The sequence below is a fragment of the Palaemon carinicauda genome, unplaced genomic scaffold (assembly GCF_036898095.1).
Source record: "Palaemon carinicauda isolate YSFRI2023 unplaced genomic scaffold, ASM3689809v2 scaffold508, whole genome shotgun sequence".
Taxonomy (NCBI): domain Eukaryota; kingdom Metazoa; phylum Arthropoda; class Malacostraca; order Decapoda; family Palaemonidae; genus Palaemon; species Palaemon carinicauda.
Genome location: NW_027171771.1, coordinates 83,413 through 102,711, shown reverse-complemented (window position 1 = coordinate 102,711; position 19,299 = coordinate 83,413). Strand labels below are relative to the sequence as shown.

Here is a 19,299-nt window from a genome sequence, read left to right as displayed (position 1 = left end):
ATCTCAATTGGACTTTAGACTTAATCAGAGACCTAGGTCTATTAGTCAACATAGAGAAGTCTCAACTCATTCCCTCCCAATCCATTGTGTACCTGTGAATGGAGATTCGGAGTCAGGATTTTCGGGCTTTTCCATCGGCCCCCAGGATAAGCCAGGCCCTAGAGTGCATCATGAGCATGCTGAAGAGGAGCAGTTGCTCAGTGAGACAGTGGATGAGTCTCACAGGGACCCTCTCATCACTGGCCCTGTTTGTCGAGCTAGGGAGACTCCACCTCCGCCCTCTTCAATTCCATCTTGCAGCTCATTGGGACAAGGGTTCGACTCTCGAAGCAGTCTCTATCCCTATCAACCAAGAGATGAAGACCACTCTCCTGTGGTGGAAGCGCAACCTCCTTCTCAGGGAGGGTCTATCGTTGGCCATTCAGACCCCCAATCTTCATCTCTTCTCAGATGCATCGGACTCGGGCTGGGGTGCAACCTTGGACGGACGGGAATGCTCGGGAACGTGGAACGAGGAACAAGGATTACTCCACATCAACTGCAAGGAGCTGCTAGCAGTTCATCTAGCCCTGTTGAACTTCAAGTCCCTCCTGCTAGGCAAAGTGGTGGAGGTGAACTCAGACAATACCACAGCCTTGGCTTACATCTCCAAGCAAGGAGGGACCCATTCGAGGAGCCTATACGAGATCGCAAGGGACCTCCTCATTTGGTCAAGAGGTCTAAACCTCACTCTGGTCACGAGGTTCATTCAGGGCGATATGAACGTCTCAGCAGATCGCCTAAGCAGAAGGAATCAGGTCATTCCCACGGAATGGACCCTCCACAAGAGTGTGTGCAACAGACTTTGGACCTTGTGGGGTCAACCTACCATAGATCTGTTTGCCACCTCCATAACCAAGAGACTTCCGCTGTACTGTTCCCCTGTTCCAGACCCTGCAGCAGTTCATGTGGATGCTTTTCTACTGAACTGGTCCCATCTCGACCTGTACGCATTCCCACCGTTCAAGATAATAAACAAAGTTCTGCAGAAATTCGTCTCGCACGAAGGGACACGGCTGACGCTGGTTGCTCCCCTTTGGCCTGCAAGAGAATGGTTCACAGAGGTACTTCAATGGCTAGTCGACTTCCCCAGGACTCTACCTCTAAGAGTGGACCTTCTACGTCAACCTCACATAGACAGGTTGCACCCAAACCTCCACGCTCTTCGGCTGACTGCCTTCAGACTGTCGAAAGATTCGCTAGAGCTAGAGGCTTTTCGAAGGAGGCAGCCAGTGCGATTGCCAGAGCAAGAAGGGTTTCCACTTGTAGAGTCTACCAGTCTAAGTGGGAGGTCTTCCGAAGCTGGTGTAGAGCCAATTCAATATCCTCTACCAATACCTCTGTGACCCAAATAGCTGACTTCCTTCTACATCTTAGGAATGAGAGATCCCTTTCAGCACCTACGATTAAAGGATATAGGAGTATGTTGGCTTCAGTTCTCCGCCACAGAGGTTTGGACCTGTCTTCCAACAAGGACCTTCAAGACATTCTTAAGTCTTTTGAGACGGCTAAAGAACGTCGTCTTTCCACTCCAGGCTGGAATCTAGACGTAGTCTTAAGGTTCCTTATGTCATCTAGGTTCGAACCTCTCCAGTCAGCTTCCTTCAAGGACCTTACCCTCAAGACTCTTTTTCTCGTCTGCCTTGCAACAGCTAAGAGAGTCAGTGAGGTTCATGCCTTCAGCAAGAACATTGGTTTCACAACCGAATCTGCAACATGTTCTTTTCAGCTTGGATTCCTAGCAAAGAACGAGCTTCCTTCACGTCCTTGGCCTAGATCGTTTGAAATACCTAGCCTCTCCAACATGGTAGGTAACGAACTAGAGAGAGTTCTTTGCCCTGTCAGAGCTCTCAAATATTATCTTAAGAGGTCTAAACCTATTCGAGGACAGTCGGAAGCTTTATGGTGTGCCATCAAGAAACCTTCGAGGCCCATGTCCAAGAATGGGCTTTCGTATTATATAAGGCTTCTGATCAGAGAAGCACATTCTCACTTTAAGGAGGAAGACCTTGCATTGCTGAAGGTAAGGACCCACGAAGTAAGAGCCGTAGCTACTTCGATGGCCTTTAATAAAAACCGTTCTCTGCAGAGCATAATGGATGCAACCTATTGGAGGAGCAAGTCAGTGTTTGCATCATTTTATCTGAAAGATGTCCAGTCTCTTTACGAGAACTGCTACACCCTGGGACCATTCGTAGCAGCGAGTGCAGTAGTAGGTGAGGGCTCAGCCACTACATTCCCTTAATCCCATAACCTTTTTTAACCTTTCTCTTGAATGCTTTTATTGTTGTTTTTATGGTTGTTACGGTAGGCTAAGAAGCCTTCCGCATCCTTTTGATTTGGCGGGTGGTCTATTCATTCTTGAGAAGCGCCTGGGTTAAAGGTTTGGTAGAGGTCCTTTAGTAGGGGTTGCAACCCCGTGTACTTTGGCACCTTTGGGTTGATTCAGCCTCCAAGAGGAACGCTGCGCTCAGTAAGGAAGACGAACTTTAAAAAAGAGGCAGAGTAACGGTTCTATTCGACTTCCTTACCAGGTACTTATTATTTCATTGTTATTTGAGATAACTGTTATATGAAATATGGGATACTTAGCTATCCTTTAATCTTGTACACTGGTTTTCACCCACCTCCCTGGGTGTGAATCAGCTACATGATTATCGGGTAAGTTTAATATTGAAAAATGTTATTTTTATTAGTAAAATAAATTTTTGAATATACTTACCCGATAATCATGATTTAATCGACCCTCCCTTCCTCCCCAGAGAGAACCAGTGGACCGAGGAATAATTGAGGAGGTGTCAACAAGAAGTACTTGAGTACCTGGCCACAGGCGGCGCTGGTAAGTACACCCCCTTCTAGTATTGTGATAGCTGGCGTATCCCTCCATAGAATTCTGTCGGGCAACGGAGTTGACAGCTACATGATTATCGGGTAAGTATATTCAAAAATTTATTTTACTAATAAAAATAACATATTTAAACTATTAACAACATCAAACACAAATATGTCATAAATAAACTATAAAAAGACTCATGTCCGCTTGGTCAACAAAAAAGCATTTGTTCCAACTTTGAACTTTTGAAGTTCTACTGATTCAACTACCCGATTAGGAAGATCATTCCACAACTTGGTCACAGCTGGAATAAAACTTCTTGAGTACTGCGTAGTATTGAGCCTCATGATGGAGAAGGCCTGGCTATTAGAATTAAAGATGATAAAGTGGCTATAGTCACACCAATTTTGAAATGAGTTCTCGATTATTGGGACTAGTAAATACAGACCGATTTGGAATATATCCATGTTGAAATTTCTGTACTATGTAGATATTTAACTAGTTCTTTTGGGAAGTAGCAAAGCATGGCTGGACAACCAGTTAGCATACAAAAATATATGTTCTGGAGACCAGTGTGTGCAGTTAGCATACAAAAATATATTCTGGAGACCAGTGTGTGTTCAACTGCCAGAGGTCGATTGGGATAAATGTGTCATACTTATTTTCATTTTTCTTAGTGATGCTTTGGATCCAGTTGTACATGAAGTAATGTTAAATGATTTATGGTCTGTTGGTAGTGATGAAGCAGCTTACGATTATCTAAGAGTATTTGGTTTATCAAATACAATTGTGAAAGGTTTTTTTGTATATGAATTGTTAAGAGGAGGGGTGACTTGAGAAGAGTACAGTAGTAGGCCCAATTCTATTTTAAAACTGATATTAGTCTATCATAAGTATTTTTCACTAGGTTAGAGTTTTATAGCATGTTCAAAATTTTGGTTAAACATAATGTTCTCTACCTTAGGGAAGTAAAGACCTACTGTTAAAGTTACAAGAGCATTCCAGTTTTGAATACCCTTTTTAGATATCTTCATCTCTATGCTTGTATATTTTAATCACAATACATAATTTGTGTAGTGTAAATGATTGATGTTTTTGTTTTGCAGGTATACTGACGTCAGAATTGTCTGCTTTTCTGGAAACCAATTTACCTACCGCAGGCAAGAAAAGTAAGATTCAACTTGGCGTGGTTGAAGTAAAACTTGCTGCTGCCATCAATGAGGCTCTTGGTATATCGGTTACTCACGTTGGAGTTGTACCAGAGGTGTGTATACTATGCTTTATTGATCTTTAAAAAAAATCCCTGTTAAGTAAATGGGAGGCTTAGTGGAGTTGGAAATTTGATATTAACAAATTGAAAATGTTAGACCCAACAGTTAAAATTTGGTGTTTATAATTACCAAAAGACTATGGAGAATTATACTGTACATTCCGTGCTATTAAACATTCTTCTTTCATTCATATATTTAGTATACTCTATATTGGTAGTGTCTTTAAGGGAAATATTTTTAATATTTGGAAACTGGCCAGACTAATAATTTAATGAATTTGCAATATATTAAGTAAGATCTTAATTAAATGTCATCTATTGATATGTTTTATGCAAGGCTAGAATTGAATAACATTACTCTTTTCACTGAAAAAAAAAAATGATTCACAACACATTTGGAATACTTTTTCCGTGGGTAAGATAAGAACGTGTGCTACTATTTAGAGATAGCTGCAGGAATTCTAGAACATACTGTATGTTGTTGTTAGCAAATTCTGAATCGAAACAATTGATGATAGCAAGGTATTGGGGGCATTATGAGTTGGACCCTTAAGTTACGCTCTTAACCCTTTTACCCCTAAGCTATTTGGAACTTTCCAACCCTTATTCCCCAGGCGTTTTCTTTTTCAAGCACATTTTGCAATATATTTTTTTTAAATTGCTCCAACAGACTTAATTTTCATCATAGAGATGTCAGGTTGGTCTCATTCTTTTGGAAAATGCCTGAAGTTTCTCAAAAAGTTGTCAAAAATATGCAAAAAAAAATGTAATTAGCCATTTTTTTTGCAAGGACGTAGCGGTATGTCCAATGGGGGTAAAGGGATGAATTTTGTGAAACTTACCAGTACATCCATTGGGGGTAAAAGGGTTAAGATTCAACAAGTTCAGTTCACTGAAACACCTTATTCTAATGTAGGAAACATACTGTAAGAAAGTCTCGGATAGTTCAGTGAGCCTCTTACAAGTGACGAGATAATATATGGTGATGTGCAAAAATATTCAGCCTTTTATCCAATCATGACACTGCTACCTCTCAAGCCGGTTTCTCAAATGTAGATGCCATTTGATGTTTTAGCAATTTTTTGCTTTTATTATTGATAGATTGTTACTTAATTTTATATGCAGCATTTATAATGGTTGGAGATTGCAAACCCAAATAATGGCCACTTCACAGTACTGTAAACAGTTTGCAGTTCATGAATCTAATTCAATTAAGCTATATAAAATCCATTGTTTAAGTTGTAAACATTGTTGAAACTCAGGAATGGTGGAATGTTTTTTTTTTATACTTTCTTGAACAGAAATACATCTCATTTTATAAACTAAAAACATAAATATCTTTGTTATAACTGCTTCATTTAAAGAAACAAAGAAACAGTTCATTAGATTACTTTACACCATATTAGTTTGTCCTTTTAATTTCTTTATATTCTGTTTTCTTTGTCAACATTGTTTTGTAAAGTATTGTATAGTAGGTAGATATGTATCTTGTATAGTAAAGTGAAGAAAATTTTTTTCTTGTAATCCCTTCTGTTTATTACCAGTCCTAATTTTAAAGATAGTATTGTGAAAGTCCTTTTTATATTCAAAATGGTTTATTCTTTAATTGTAACAGATTGTACGTGGCATTCGGCAACACTTGACCAGTTATGTGAAGGGCCTATCGGCTGCATCTATGAAGCAGACAGAGCTGGGTCTCGGCCATTCTTACTCGAGAGGGAAAGTCAAGTTCAATGTGAATAGGGCTGACAACATGATAATCCAGAGTATCAACATTTTAGACCAACTGGATAAAGATGTAAATACTTTCGCAATGCGTATGAAGTAAGTATCATTTTACTTTCATCTGCAATTATTTGGTTCTTTGCTTTAAACGCTTATGGTTTGGACATGGTTTTTGCCCTATGTATATGAATATACAACATGGCCCTTGTTTGAGAATACCTTCCAGCACTTGTGGCACAACTTGATGTCAACTCTAACCCCGTGATCATTTGGTTGTCATTCTCAACTATTCAGCTGGTTGCAGATTTCCTAATCTACTTATACTGGGAGAAGCTCTTCTCTCACCTGTCAAAGATTATAGATTGGCATTGAGCCAAGTCTGAAGGCCGAAGGGTGTTGTGGGAGTTATGCTTGCTCATGATGAACCCTCAAACTGTCATGCCCACCTTGGAATACATGCCCCTAGAATGTAATTGGACTCTTACTGGTTCACTTTTTGAGCTACCAAGGAGGTAGTCTGATAGTGTTGTGACTTTATAGAGGAAGAAATTTATGAACTTCAGTAATAGATTTTTCACAGCGAAGGATGGAATTTGATGACCGTTGTCTTTGTAATAGAGTTCCTAGTTGAGAACAAAACTTTACCAACAAAACGTATAATTCCCAACCCAAGGATTCCTTCCCTCCCAAAGGTTTTTCTGGTATTGATGCAGGTGAGAACATTCTCTATCCCTTTAGTATTGAGGACTCTTCTTTCAACATGGGCAATACCTAGGAGATAGCAGCCAAGAACACGGTCCATTTCTCATGTAAGGGCTTGGCTCGCCCTTTATAAGAAGTCACATCTCCATTCTCTTGAATCAAAGGTGGAAATGGATATGGTATACTCTACTCATATACATTGCTCAAATATGTGCAAAGCAATATTTACAAATGATCCATGTGATTTATAGTTTTGACACTGCCCAAAATGCTTTCTCCATCACTTGAGGCTGATTAAGAGGTGCAATAGGGGTCTTGAAAAAAAAAATCCTTTTATTATAAGGACCAAGTAATGGACATTCCCCACAGGAGAGTGAACCCTCTGTCACTGTTCACAGGGGAGGTTTTCCAACTTATTGAATATCCTATATTCAAAGAATAGTTGTATGTTGCAGTGTTGTAACAAATACCAACATTTTTACAACTTTATTTTTGCAAGCTATACAAACCTTAGCCCCTTATATTATAAGTGATGACTTTGAGGGCATTACTGTCCGGCGGCCGCCCCTCGGTCTGCCATATTGAAATCAATCTAAAATATCTGCTGTCATTTTTGTGCCAGTGATCTCCCATATTTAAAGACTTCGTTTTGTATAGCTAGAAAAATTATAGATTGCTATTGAAAACATCATATAGATGTAACTTACTGTAACTTTAAGTAACGATTGGATACAAATAATCAGTTTAAAAGTTATAGTACTCTATTAATGTGAAACCTAAAATATTTATACTAACATGGAATACTGATCATAACCCTCACAAGAGAAATAGGTATAGTTTGAGGTTGTCCTAACCCCTATTTATTATTTTCCAGAGAATGGTATTCCTATCATTTTCCCGAATTGGGAAAGATTGTAACCGATAACTACCAGTACAGCCTTTGCGCCGATGCCATCAAGGACAGAAAGACGCTTACCGAAGATTCCTTGGAAATGTTGGAAGAAATTGTTATGGACCCTGCTAAAGCACAAGCCATTCTTGATGCCTCAAGAATGTCCATGGGTAAGTCTTTGTCCTTAATTCTTGTTTAATTTATATTGTTAAAACAGTAGTAAAATTGTTGCATATTTTCATCGTAAGATGAATTTATACTTAGTTCAGTTTGCATTGGTTATGAATTTTAGATTCTGTTAAGGGTGAAAAGTCTGTGTATACTGCAATATAGTACTTATTTTATTGCTGTAAATTTGTCTTTAAAGCAAAGATAGCTAAATGTAAGTGTGAAGTTTGTGTAATGAAAGAAATACCAATCATAATTTTGAAACAAATTTTTCTAATACTTCATATATGGATTCCACAGGTATGGATATATCTCCCATTGATTTAATGAACATTGAGAGATTTGCCAAGAGAGTCATAAGTCTCTCTGCGTATCGTAAACAGCTGGCAGAATACTTGAAAAGTAAAATGTCCATGATAGCACCCAACCTTGCCGTGTTGATTGGGGACATGGTTGGAGCACGTCTGATATCCCACTCTGGGTCTCTGACAAATTTGGCCAAGTATCCGGCTTCAACAGTGCAGATATTGGGCGCAGAGAAAGCGCTCTTCCGTGCAATCAAGATGCGAACCAATACTCCGAAGTATGGTCTGATTTACCATGCGTCGTTTATATCTCGCGCTGGACTGGCAAATAAGGGAAGAATATCTAGATACTTAGCCAATAAGTGTTCAATTGCATCAAGAATTGACTGTTTCTCAGGTAAGTTTGATTAGATTTTTTTTTTCTTTGTAAATACTTTACTGTATTGTCTTTGTTGTAATTTTATTTTCCTCCTGTGTTGTAAAGTAAGGTTATTTGAGCTTTTTTGTAATTTTTTTTTTCCCCCGAGAAGGGAAACAAATTTTAGATTTTTTTTTTATATTGTGCCTTATTTTGTCATTTTATTCTTCTCCTGTGACCTACCACATGTTCTTTCTGTCTTCACTCAGTAGCTCTTCATTGATTCTTTCAATATAATTAATGTTTCATAATACCTCAATCACTTTGATTTTTGTTTTTTAATTGATTTAGTGATACTGTTCTTAACAGCTTATCATTCTTATTTGTTCCGTAACTTATCCAAACCTTTGTTAACGTAGAATATTGTGGAAGCATATAGGTCTTAAGTTTACTTAGTTGTGATTTTTGCAGATTTTTACATGATGTCGGCACTTTATTTTGTCTAAAACACCCAACACTAATTGTCATGTTTAAGTACCACAAAATGATTTTATCTCTATACAGTATGGAATAAAGGTAGCTAAATGATAGAGTTGAGAAGTTTTCTTATGTTTACCATTTTGCAAAGTGAAGACTTCTTCCTGCGTCATCTGTGAAATTTCTGTACAAAATGTACATTTTCAATTTTGTTCAGAGATTGATCAAAGCTGTATAGGGTTTGGGTAGACCTGGAGAATATTAGATGGGCCAGTAGTTGATATATTGTGAAATTTCTACCTTTCGTATGTGAGAAACTTAGGTTGTTACTTGTAAAACATGACCAGAATAAGATTTTACCAGAATCTTGGAAATTGTGAAATATTAATTACAGAAACACTGTCGCTACATAAATATTTAATGCAAACTTTTCGACATTTCAAATATCAGCAGTGCTGCCTAAAGTAAAGTTAAAAGAAGTAATACAATTTTAAATTAAATTTACATAAAATAATTTGAAATTGTATTGTTTCTTTTATCTTTACTTTAAGTAGCACTGATGATGCCATTTGAATGTTGAAACGTTTGCAGTAAATATGGATGTGGCGACAATACTGTTTGTTTCTCCTAAGAATAAGATTCCCTTTTCATATTAATTACCAATTTAGCTTTACTAAATATGTCTTACTATATTTTATACAATAATGATTTTATTTTTTTCCAAACAGAAAACTTAACATCGGTGTTTGGTGAAAAATTAAAGGATCAAGTAGAGGAAAGACTGAAGTTCTATGAAACCGGAGACATCCCTAGGAAGAATATTGAAGTCATGGCTGAAGCCTTGAATGAACACAAGGAAGCTCTACAGAAAGTACAAAGCCAACCCAAGAAGAGAAAGCAAGAAGCGTTAGCTAATGGTAAGTATCGGTTAATCTTTTGAGACTAGAATGTAATGTAGGTATCACTTTGTCTTGATCTTAACTATGACTTAATGCAACTGCAAGGGTTTCCCCCCCACCTGCAAAATTGAACCAAATTTGTAAATACAATACAACCCTATCAGTAAATTCTAAATAATGATTGCAAGTACTTACATTATGATTTTGCAAAGATATTAATTTTGATTTAGTGCATATAATGTAGAGATATAGTTTTGTGAGAAATAGCATATTTTGTGATTTTCATTTTATTTTTTTCTGAAATAATTTTTAACGAGAAATTATGTAATTGATAATACAGTACAAAAAGACCCCTTAATGTAACAGGCCTTTGCAGCAGTAGTCTCTCTTGAGCGTTAACAATGACTACACTTGAACAGTCAAGGTAACCCAAGGCTAGCAGTAATTACCTATTTATAGTCTAAATGAAACTACACTAAATTTTTCATTCAATTTGAGTAAAATTCATCTAAATCCAATTGCTTTGTACTACCCAAGAGAGAGAAGTTCACCAAACTTTCAACTGGTCTCCACAAGGCACTAAAAGAGTTGGAAGACCCAGGCCTATAAGGTTGAGGACTATGAAATATGAATGGAGAAGTATTGGTTTAAAAGCTCAAGATCGAGACTACTCACGAAATCTAACCAATAGTTATAGGAAGAGGAGATAATGATGATATCCAAATGAGATACTGTAGCTAAAGGCGCTATAATGTAATTTGCTCCCGTTTGATGTAATTCTTTACTATGAAGTACAGTGATAAAGTCGATGTAACTCCAAATGCTATCAGATTTAAGGGTGTTTGTAGCATTCCTTGGGGTCTTAGCCGCTCTTTCTTTATATACTTCTACTGTACTTTTATTTCCATTCATACTACTTCTTTCTTCCTGTGCCAACGATTCTAACTAGTACCTCCTAGTGTATCTTGGGTTTTTGTCTAAATGTAACGCTGAAAGTTCTCTCGGGCTATTTAGTCCAAATTCATGGCTTCAGTTCATCTAACTCAACTTCACACATTCAATGGAATGATATAATTTTCTTCTTAGGAAATGAACTGGGAATTTCATGATATAAAATTGAAATAGGAAACTAGATATTTTATTGAATCAATTTTTTGTTCTAATGCCTATTCAATAACATTACTCACCAAATTTTCTCGACAGTTGGCTCACAAGAGTACATTGTATAAATCATTCCCTTAAATTTTTTAAAAACATTAAATAAGCAATGTTCATTTTATTGAATCGTGCAAATCTTTTAACAGGTGACGCAGGGGGAGAAGGTGAAGCTGAATCAGGAGGACCCTCAAAAAAGAAAAAGAAGAAGAAGAAGAAGAAAGATGGGGAGGAGGAGCAGCTGGCTGCCGAAAATGTAAAAACCGAAGAGGTAAGTTAAGTTTTCTGTTGAAGCTATTACTTTCCTGTACTGTGTATAAAATATGCAAAACTTTTAAGGTACTGTATTTTATTTTAAAAGCCTGGCTTATCACATTCTGGGCCTAATCCTAGCTATTAACTGTACAACAGGATGGTAATAATTTTCAAATTATAGGGAATTCATAGAAATGTCATTTAAAAAAAAAAAAGGGCCTAAAAAAAGTCCCGTCAATTTTTCATGTCAAACATGATTAAATTTTTTTTAATTTGTTGTGAAGCTAGAAACAAACGGAGAATTTTTAAAAATCAGAATTTTATTCATAAATTAAGTTTAATTTAGATTGCAATGAAACTTCACAAAATTATAGTTTGTATATCGAAAAATTATAATATATCTAAAAACAGTGATTTTTTTTTTTATTTTGGACGGCGCCCTTAGAGAGGGTTTGTATAAAATTGAAGTTAACTGTTAGAATTTGGTGTTACTGTATTCAGTCAGGCCTTGGTAGATGAGAAAAAAACCCAATGCAATATTGCAATTATTTGGTCTATAATTTGATCATTCAAGGTGCACTCTCTCAATTACCTCCGCCAACGAAGTTGGGTAGAGGTTATGCTTTACCCCGGTTGAGTTTGTGAACGGATTCTTGGCCACAATTTTAATCGTAGAGTGAAACATACATTTTACTAAATTTTGGAAGGTCAAGGTCACGGTTGAGAAATTAGCTGCCGCTGCGGAGGTCTGCCCTCTACTGAGTGCCCCTCTAGTTGTAAATGCATCTTAACAGATGACAGAAATTAGACCAAATACAGCAACTTGAACTGTGTAGTATAGGTATTACTTCAGGGTCTTTGCAATCACGGCGCCAAGTCCCAGTGGTGGCCTGTAATAGTCCAAATTAATGAATCTGATAAATCAAATCCAAATACATCGCTCAATGACCACCTAGGTCCCAGTTCGGGCTATATTTGTAGGTTGCTTCATAAATCCATTGAAAATAAAACGGCATACTCAATTATATACGGTTATGTGAATTTTGAATCCCTTGTCTTTATTAACGAGGGAACTTCTGCATTAGGTGTTGAATAACTTTTCCTGTATTCAACATTTGCTAGTATAAATATTGACTAATATGTAGGTCATAATTAAGCATTTATTTTTTCTGCCATTCAGGAGTCAATCAGATTTTGATGTTTCCATGTCTTTGTATTTATACTGCCAAGTACATTAGAGACAATTATGTCCTGTAGAAGAAAATCAGGTTAGGTTCATGCTGTTAGGTTAATTTTTACGATTGACTCTTCTGTCATTTACTGCCATGATGGTTGATAAATTCTTTGCCTTGATTAATCCCTTGGGTATTAAACTTATTTATCAATGTGTAGAATATCAATGAATGAAAATAATTACCGTAGTCCAACTCCTACTCGTGAAAACTAGGGACTATACTAATAGTATACCCCCATACACTGGAAGAAAATTGAAGTGCTACACCCAAAATACAAACAGCTGATGGTTTTATTAATTGAGGTTTTTAAATGATTCTGTCAAATGTGGATACTCCCCACTAATATATATGAAGTTAAACTCCTTAAACAAATTAAAAACTTGACTTAACATATTTTCCAACTACATAGACATTTACAATACATACATTCAACTTTCATATGATCTGGCCAAAAAGTTGTGATAAATCTCTCTCTCTCTCTCTCTCTCTCTCTCTCTCTCTCTTGCTCTTGCTCTTGCTCTTGCTCTTGCTCTTTCTCTCTCTCTTGCTCTTGCTCTTTCTCTCTCTCTTGCTCTTTCTCTCTCTCTCTCTCTCTCTCTTTCTCTCTCTCTCTCTTTCTCTCTCTCTCTCTCTCTTTCTCCCTCTCCCTCCCTCTCCCTCCCTCTCCCTCCCTCTCCTTTCCTTCCTTCCTTCCTTCCTTCCTTCCTTCCTTCCTTCCTTCCTGGCCCTTACTAACATCCTCCAGATATGGTACAATCTAGTCATTTATAATAGAGATCCTCGAATTTTGAGGTATGTTTTTAGACATCAGTGTAAACCCTTCCACTCCATTTGGTTTAAGGAATTGGCGAAAAGTGCCGTAAAAATTGCTTGTCGAAGTTGACACTTAAAGTTTATACAGTATAAGAATATTGTTTAAGTATTGGAAACATAATTATTATAACACTTGAAAATGTGCTCACTTTAAAGTATATATTTACCATACACATGATGTGATTAAGTTAACAGTAGTTAGTAACAAACATATATTAAAATTTTATATTAGAATTTGAATTGTGAACTAAAATTATAGATTTTTTATTTAGTTTTGTCACCATTATTGTTATATTTAAACTTCTTAGTGGGCCCTTGTATGAGCTGTAATTATTATTTTTTTTGGCCTTCAATTTAATTTTTTTTTTTTCAGGTGACTGAGGAACCAATGGACCTAAACGGAACAACTGAGGAAACTCCAAAGAAAAAGAAGAAGAAGAAGAAGTCATTACAACCTGGAGAAGAACTGAATATTAATGGTAGTCCAGAAGAACAAACTGCAGAGGGGGATGGTAAAACTCCAAAAAAGAAAAAGAAGAAATCCATCCAGCCTGGAGAGCTAAATGGTAGCCTGGTAACTGCAGAAGAGACGGCTCAAGTAGAAGGTGCAGCAACTCCCAAAAAGAAGAAGAAAAAGAAGTCTCTTTCAGGGGAAGGTGAAGCTTTGGAATCTTCATTTATCATCGATGTGAATGGAGACCAACCAGAATCTGCTAAAAAGAAGAAGAAGAATAAGAAGAATAGGGACAGCTCTGTTGGTGTAGCTTCATAATTAAAGGTACAGTATCTGTATGGTAAAAATTTGTTATTGCATACTGTGTAACTAGAGAGAGTAAGGAAACCAGTTGCCTTTCTAAACTCTGGAGCTCTGCCATAGGATTTCTCTACGATATCGCCATGGTAGTTATAGGTGTCGGTGTACTATTGGCTTGTGGTATTTTGGAAATGTTCCTTTGATCCTTGACCACTTGATTCATATCCTTTTACTTCTACTTTTCTTTCTCGTTGTTTAAGCTCTTGTAATTTACTTAATTGTGCATTTGCTGGCTTTTTCCCCAGTTGCACTTCGGCACTGATTAACTTTGCAAGGGACAGTGACTGGCTTAAATCGAAAATAATCATTTCCAGTCTAAATATGGAAATTAGGGAAGTTTATACCAGTAATTTGTATTGATGTTTTACTCTCAACAGTGTTCTGAACAGCTTAACCAGACCACTGTGCTAAAGCAGTTATCTGTGAGTTCATTTTAGAATACTTCTCAACTTTTTGCAGTCAAAATATTCAATAGCTTACAGCTAATAAATTGGCTTTTCAGATTTTTAATAGCTTCACCACAAACCGTGGGTTAGTAGCATGTTGGGTAGTGCCGTTAGTGTGGCACCTCCCATAGTGTTGAGTGTCTTTTCAGCATTCTTTTGGCCCCTAGCTGCACATTCTATATGTCCCCTTTTCAAGAATGTTCCTGCTACCCTTTTTCCATGGTGTGCAGCTGTTACCCCCCCCCCCCCCCCTCTCTGTTCCAATCTTGTGTAATAGCCTCATAGACCCCAGCATCAGGCTATGCACCGTGTCTCAAATTCAGGATAAATCTACCATCAATTACTTGAATATTTCACTTGTAGTCCAAATGCCTGCAGGCATCCATGCTGTATTCTTCTGCCTTGTAAACTAAAATAGTAGACTGCCAACAACCAACTGTTTGCACCAACCTACAAGGTAAGGGTACATAAGTTTCACCAACCTACAAGGTAAGGGTACATAAGTTTCACCAACCCGACCGATCACAAGACGCTCACGATTGCGAGGCAGTCCTCTTCTTTACGAGGAAGTCTATCGCTCTCCGATCGCTGAACGCCAGATTACTGATCTCTTATCGGCAGCTCTCCGATCACAGATAGTCACCTCCCCATCGCCAATCATCACCACTAGTTAAGCAATCGGCAGATCACTGATCACCATGTTGCTGATCGTTCAACGATTGCTGATCTCTTATCGGCAGCTCCCCATCACCAATCGTCGCCTAGTTAAGCAATCGGCAGATCACTGATCACCATGTTGCTGATCGTTCAACACCCGATTGCCGGTCGCTAGCTTGACAGTGGCCAATTGTTAACACTGGTCGCCAAGGATATGATGTGTTGTGGTGTTCTTACACCCCCCCCCCCTCCACCACAGGTCTCACTTATATTTTTAACTTGTGTGGTGATGTCTATTGTAGTAATGCCTACCTAGCTGGTTCCTCCACTCTCCCCTGCTTGTTCCCCCTTGCTCCCTCTTACCAGGGGAAAGAAGTTTTAAACAACCTCACTTTTCACAGGTACTACAATTAAGTAATCCCGTTTAAGTCATCCACCATGACCTCAAGTGAGGATTTTGAATTAAGACGCTTTATATCTAACAAAATAGGAAATTCAATGTGCTTTCTTACTGTTTATTGTAAAACTTGTTTATTCAAAGCCCAGTCTTCAGAATTACAGTTGCTTACTGACTTTTAACTCCTTTTGACTTTGCTTGTCTCGCTGTATAGTTGGGTCAGCCGCTCAAGTCGATTTTCTTCACCAGTTTCTTGGTTCCAACTCCCTTATTAAGTGGCCATAGTATCTCGGATGAGTTTCCCTAGCCTTATCTGTAACATTAGAAAATACCACACAATCTTATATCTTGACTCTTCTTTTCTGTAGTAAAATTCCAGCATTCTATCTCACCATCCTCATCTTGGTTCTTTCAAACAGTCTCTCCTCTCTTCATAAGTACACTTGCAGTACAGTAGTACTGGGCCGATAACTTTCTTACAGATCTTAATGGCATTTTCGTGTCCAAAACAACTCCAGTTACTTCTTTCCATTGTTCACTATGCTTCTTTCACTTGCTCACTGCTTTCTCAGTACCGCCCTCCCCTGTTATTGATTCCAAGTAGATGAACTTTTCCAATTTAGCACGGTTTTTGCACTTGAATGTGTACTAATTATTGTCCTTCTCTACTGCTTATCATTAGCTCTTTCCAGTGTTACCCTTCAATCCTTCTCTTAAATAGGTCTTCTTTCTATGCCAAATCCTAAATCATCAGCATACATGCTTTCCCACACTTTAATTGTTCCTTGATTTTGGTGACAAATTATCTTAAGGACAAGGAACAGGACTAGATCTTTGATGGAAGCCAATCTCCAGAGAGAATGCTTCAGTCTCCCCAATATTTTTGTTCTTTCTCCATTTTCCCACTCATATAGCATCCTCAATAACTTTACAGACCTCCGGTATTCCTCTTGCTTAAACACCAATAACTAGTCTAGGTACCCTGTCTTATGCCTTTTCAAGATCCACAACACACTTGTAAAATTTCTTTTTTCCTTCAAGATATTTCTCTTGGACTATCCTATTATAAGGAGGAGGTTGGACAGCAAGGAAAAAACATAGCAGGGACATTGTTGGAAGTAGGATACTGTATATAGAATGTGTGGTTAGTGGCTGAAGGTTAGGTTTAGCTGTAATCTATAGAATATTATGACTGCAAAAAGAATTTTTCACAAAAAATGGATAAAGGTCAATCAAGACTGTGCAGACTACTTTTAATATAATTTACACTTTTAGAACGGACAGTGGCTCCTCATTAAGGAGGCTTCTTCTATTCCCCGTTTCCTCTTGTGTTTTGGTAGAGGTGTTCTTTTGGAGCTTGAGAATTTCTGAATTAACAAGAGGAGGTTCTCCATAGCCCAGTGGTAATGGTGATCTTTGAAGACTTGTGAAATAGATAACCACAAGTAGAGAACTTTTTAGAATATTTTATACTAATACTTATTTCACTTTGTGTAATGTTAGTGGCGAAGAGGTATTAATCGTTTTGATCAAATTTAAATTTTAATTTTGCATTGCAGTGGTTTTTGTGATTTCATCACTTCGAAGCCTGACGGCTCTGTTATATTAATTTTCTAAGTTTTTCTATTATAGGAAACTATAGGTCTGATGAATTTGTCTGTTTAATATACACTTTTAAGTTGAACATTTTTCTCTTTTCAAATTGTTAAAACAGATATCGCCACAGATAAGCCACTGTCTTATGCCTTATCTACCTTTTCCCTCTTGTTTTGGAATAAAGGAGTCACTCCTGTGGTTAGGCTTCTTTAGTGCCTTGACTGGTTTCTCTAACAGCCAAACTGTACAAAGGCTCGTGTCTCATTGTCGTATATTGGTTTAGTAGACTTGATGTCTATGCTTTTTACCTATTGCACATGCCTACTATTCCAGTCCCAACCTTGGGCAAGTACAGTTAATTCTGTGGATGCTTCTGGTGCCAGGTTTTTTATGTTTATGTGCTCAAGAAACTCTTTTATCATGAAAGTGCTCTTGGTTTTGTCTTTTCCAATCCCATGCATTTCTGGTTCTGATGATTAGGCGTGTTCACATCATAGTCTGGGCAGGGTAGCCAGGTTCTTGTTATGCCTGCAACCTAATCCTTTAGCCATAATGCAAGTATCATTGAAGATTTCAGCTACATTGAAATTGTTTTGCTTTTAATTTTGAAAAAAAAATTAATTAAAAATTTTTACAATTTTTATTTAAATCATAAAAGTTGGCATAAGATTATGTAGTGGTGTATATGTTGGTTTAGACTTTTCTAGTTGGAGATGTGTATTGTCAAGTGCAACTCTGCACTGATGGATAGTTTATGGTATATAATATTCGTTAATGTTAGGTTATGCAGACTTTTTCCACCTTTGTCTTGGTGATGTCTGGGAACCTTTGCTCCCTCAAAGATAAATAGTTGGCCGTTTCTTAAATATGCACTTATGAGCTAAATCTCCTCTTGGTGCATTTTTGGTGATGGCTAAGAGTATTTATTTAGAAGGGATGTTAAAATAGTTTTCATTTTTATGGTTGAATATTTTTTAGAGGTAGTTATGTGATCACATAATTGAAACATTGTAATGAAATATGGCTATGGATATTGTAGTCTTTTAATGCAATACTTATCTGTGTGTGAAACCATAAGTATATTTAATTATAGACGGACAGATCTATTTAATACAATAAATTGCCAAAATTTTGTCATGTAGTTTTGAGTACAGTACCAACTAAATTGAGGATTAAGTCTTGAAAGCAGAATTTAGGCTATATAAACCTTCTCTTTGCAAACTGTTCAATGAGTTCATGGTTTCAAACAATTATGGTTATTAATTATTATTATTGTATGATGTAAGTCCCTTTTTTCGTAGGTTTCTTCTATTGAAATTGCCATCTAAATACATCCTTTAAATTACTTTTTTTGGTTTTCAGATAAGGTGAATTGGAAGTGTAAAAGTTGTGACTGGAAAACTAGAATGGCCATGAAGGGAAATTGAAGAATGTGCAATGAAATGCATTATCAAGTGAATCTGTACATCACTTAAGAAGAGACATTGTGCTAGAAGAGCATTTACTATTTTCATCTTGTAGCCATTCCATTCCCCTGGATGCTTGCCTACAATAAGAGTTTTACTTTGTTCGTTTATACTAGACATATATATGTAAACATATATGAAGAGCTTGTTAATAAATTTTAAAACCAATTTTCAATACTTTTTTCATAAGAATTGTAATAAAATATTTACTTTGAAAATGAATTTATTTAGTTGAGTGGAATACAAATTTGTTTAGTCCTTGCTAAACTGATACTAGTCAACTTCATTAGGTTTCTTTTATAGGTGCTTCAATGTCTCCGGATTATCTCCTCCTCCAGTCTCAAAACTCCACGTGGAATGGGAAATGAGGATGGTCATTCACCCTGAAAAGTAAAGAAAATATTGTCAATTCCAACAAATTTTATGACGTACAAAATTCACGTTTCTGTACTTTTAAATATTCCCACTCCCTGAGATAGAGAATAATTGATAAAAAGCTTGGGGCTTAGTGGGATTAATTGTCACCACCATTGCAATTTATAAATGGAATTGCTCACTAAGAAACTCAAGTAAATCTTACTACTAATCTGGCTAAATTATCTTGGTAAATCTTACTACTAATCTGGCTAAATTATCTTGGTTACTCTTTTACTGGACTTACAAGATAATGTTCTACAAATTTCAAGGCTTTATTTTTTCTATTTTAAGTTCAGCAGGGTTTTGTTCCTTTACAACTAATAAAAACCATTGTCCTTCAGCTTGAGAAATTTTGGCTGTTTACAACTTATATAATGAAG

At 36.9% G+C, this 19,299-nt stretch overlaps 2 protein-coding genes across 3 annotated transcripts in view; one reads left to right on the top strand and one right to left on the bottom strand.

Moving 5' to 3' along the window:
- The window catches only part of LOC137637054 (nucleolar protein 56-like), a 30,025-nt gene extending 11,348 nt beyond the window's left edge, over positions 1-18,677 (top strand). The window contains exons 3-10 of the mRNA XM_068369361.1: positions 3,979-4,136; positions 5,758-5,966; positions 7,444-7,631; positions 7,930-8,331; positions 9,498-9,686; positions 10,973-11,094; positions 13,500-13,904; positions 18,399-18,677. Coding sequence (XP_068225462.1) covers positions 3,979-4,136; positions 5,758-5,966; positions 7,444-7,631; positions 7,930-8,331; positions 9,498-9,686; positions 10,973-11,094; positions 13,500-13,898 — 1,667 coding nt within the window. The 3' untranslated portion in view covers positions 13,899-13,904; positions 18,399-18,677. The remainder of the gene's footprint in view (positions 1-3,978; positions 4,137-5,757; positions 5,967-7,443; positions 7,632-7,929; positions 8,332-9,497; positions 9,687-10,972; positions 11,095-13,499; positions 13,905-18,398) is intronic.
- A 30-nt stretch (positions 18,678-18,707) lies between these two features.
- The window catches only part of LOC137637056 (aldo-keto reductase family 1 member B1-like), a 51,265-nt gene continuing 50,673 nt past the window's right edge, over positions 18,708-19,299 (bottom strand). For both annotated transcript variants that reach the window (XM_068369363.1, XM_068369362.1), the window contains exon 9: positions 18,708-18,885. In XM_068369363.1, the coding sequence (XP_068225464.1) occupies positions 18,843-18,885 (43 nt within the window). In that variant the 3' untranslated portion in view covers positions 18,708-18,842. The remainder of the gene's footprint in view (positions 18,886-19,299) is intronic.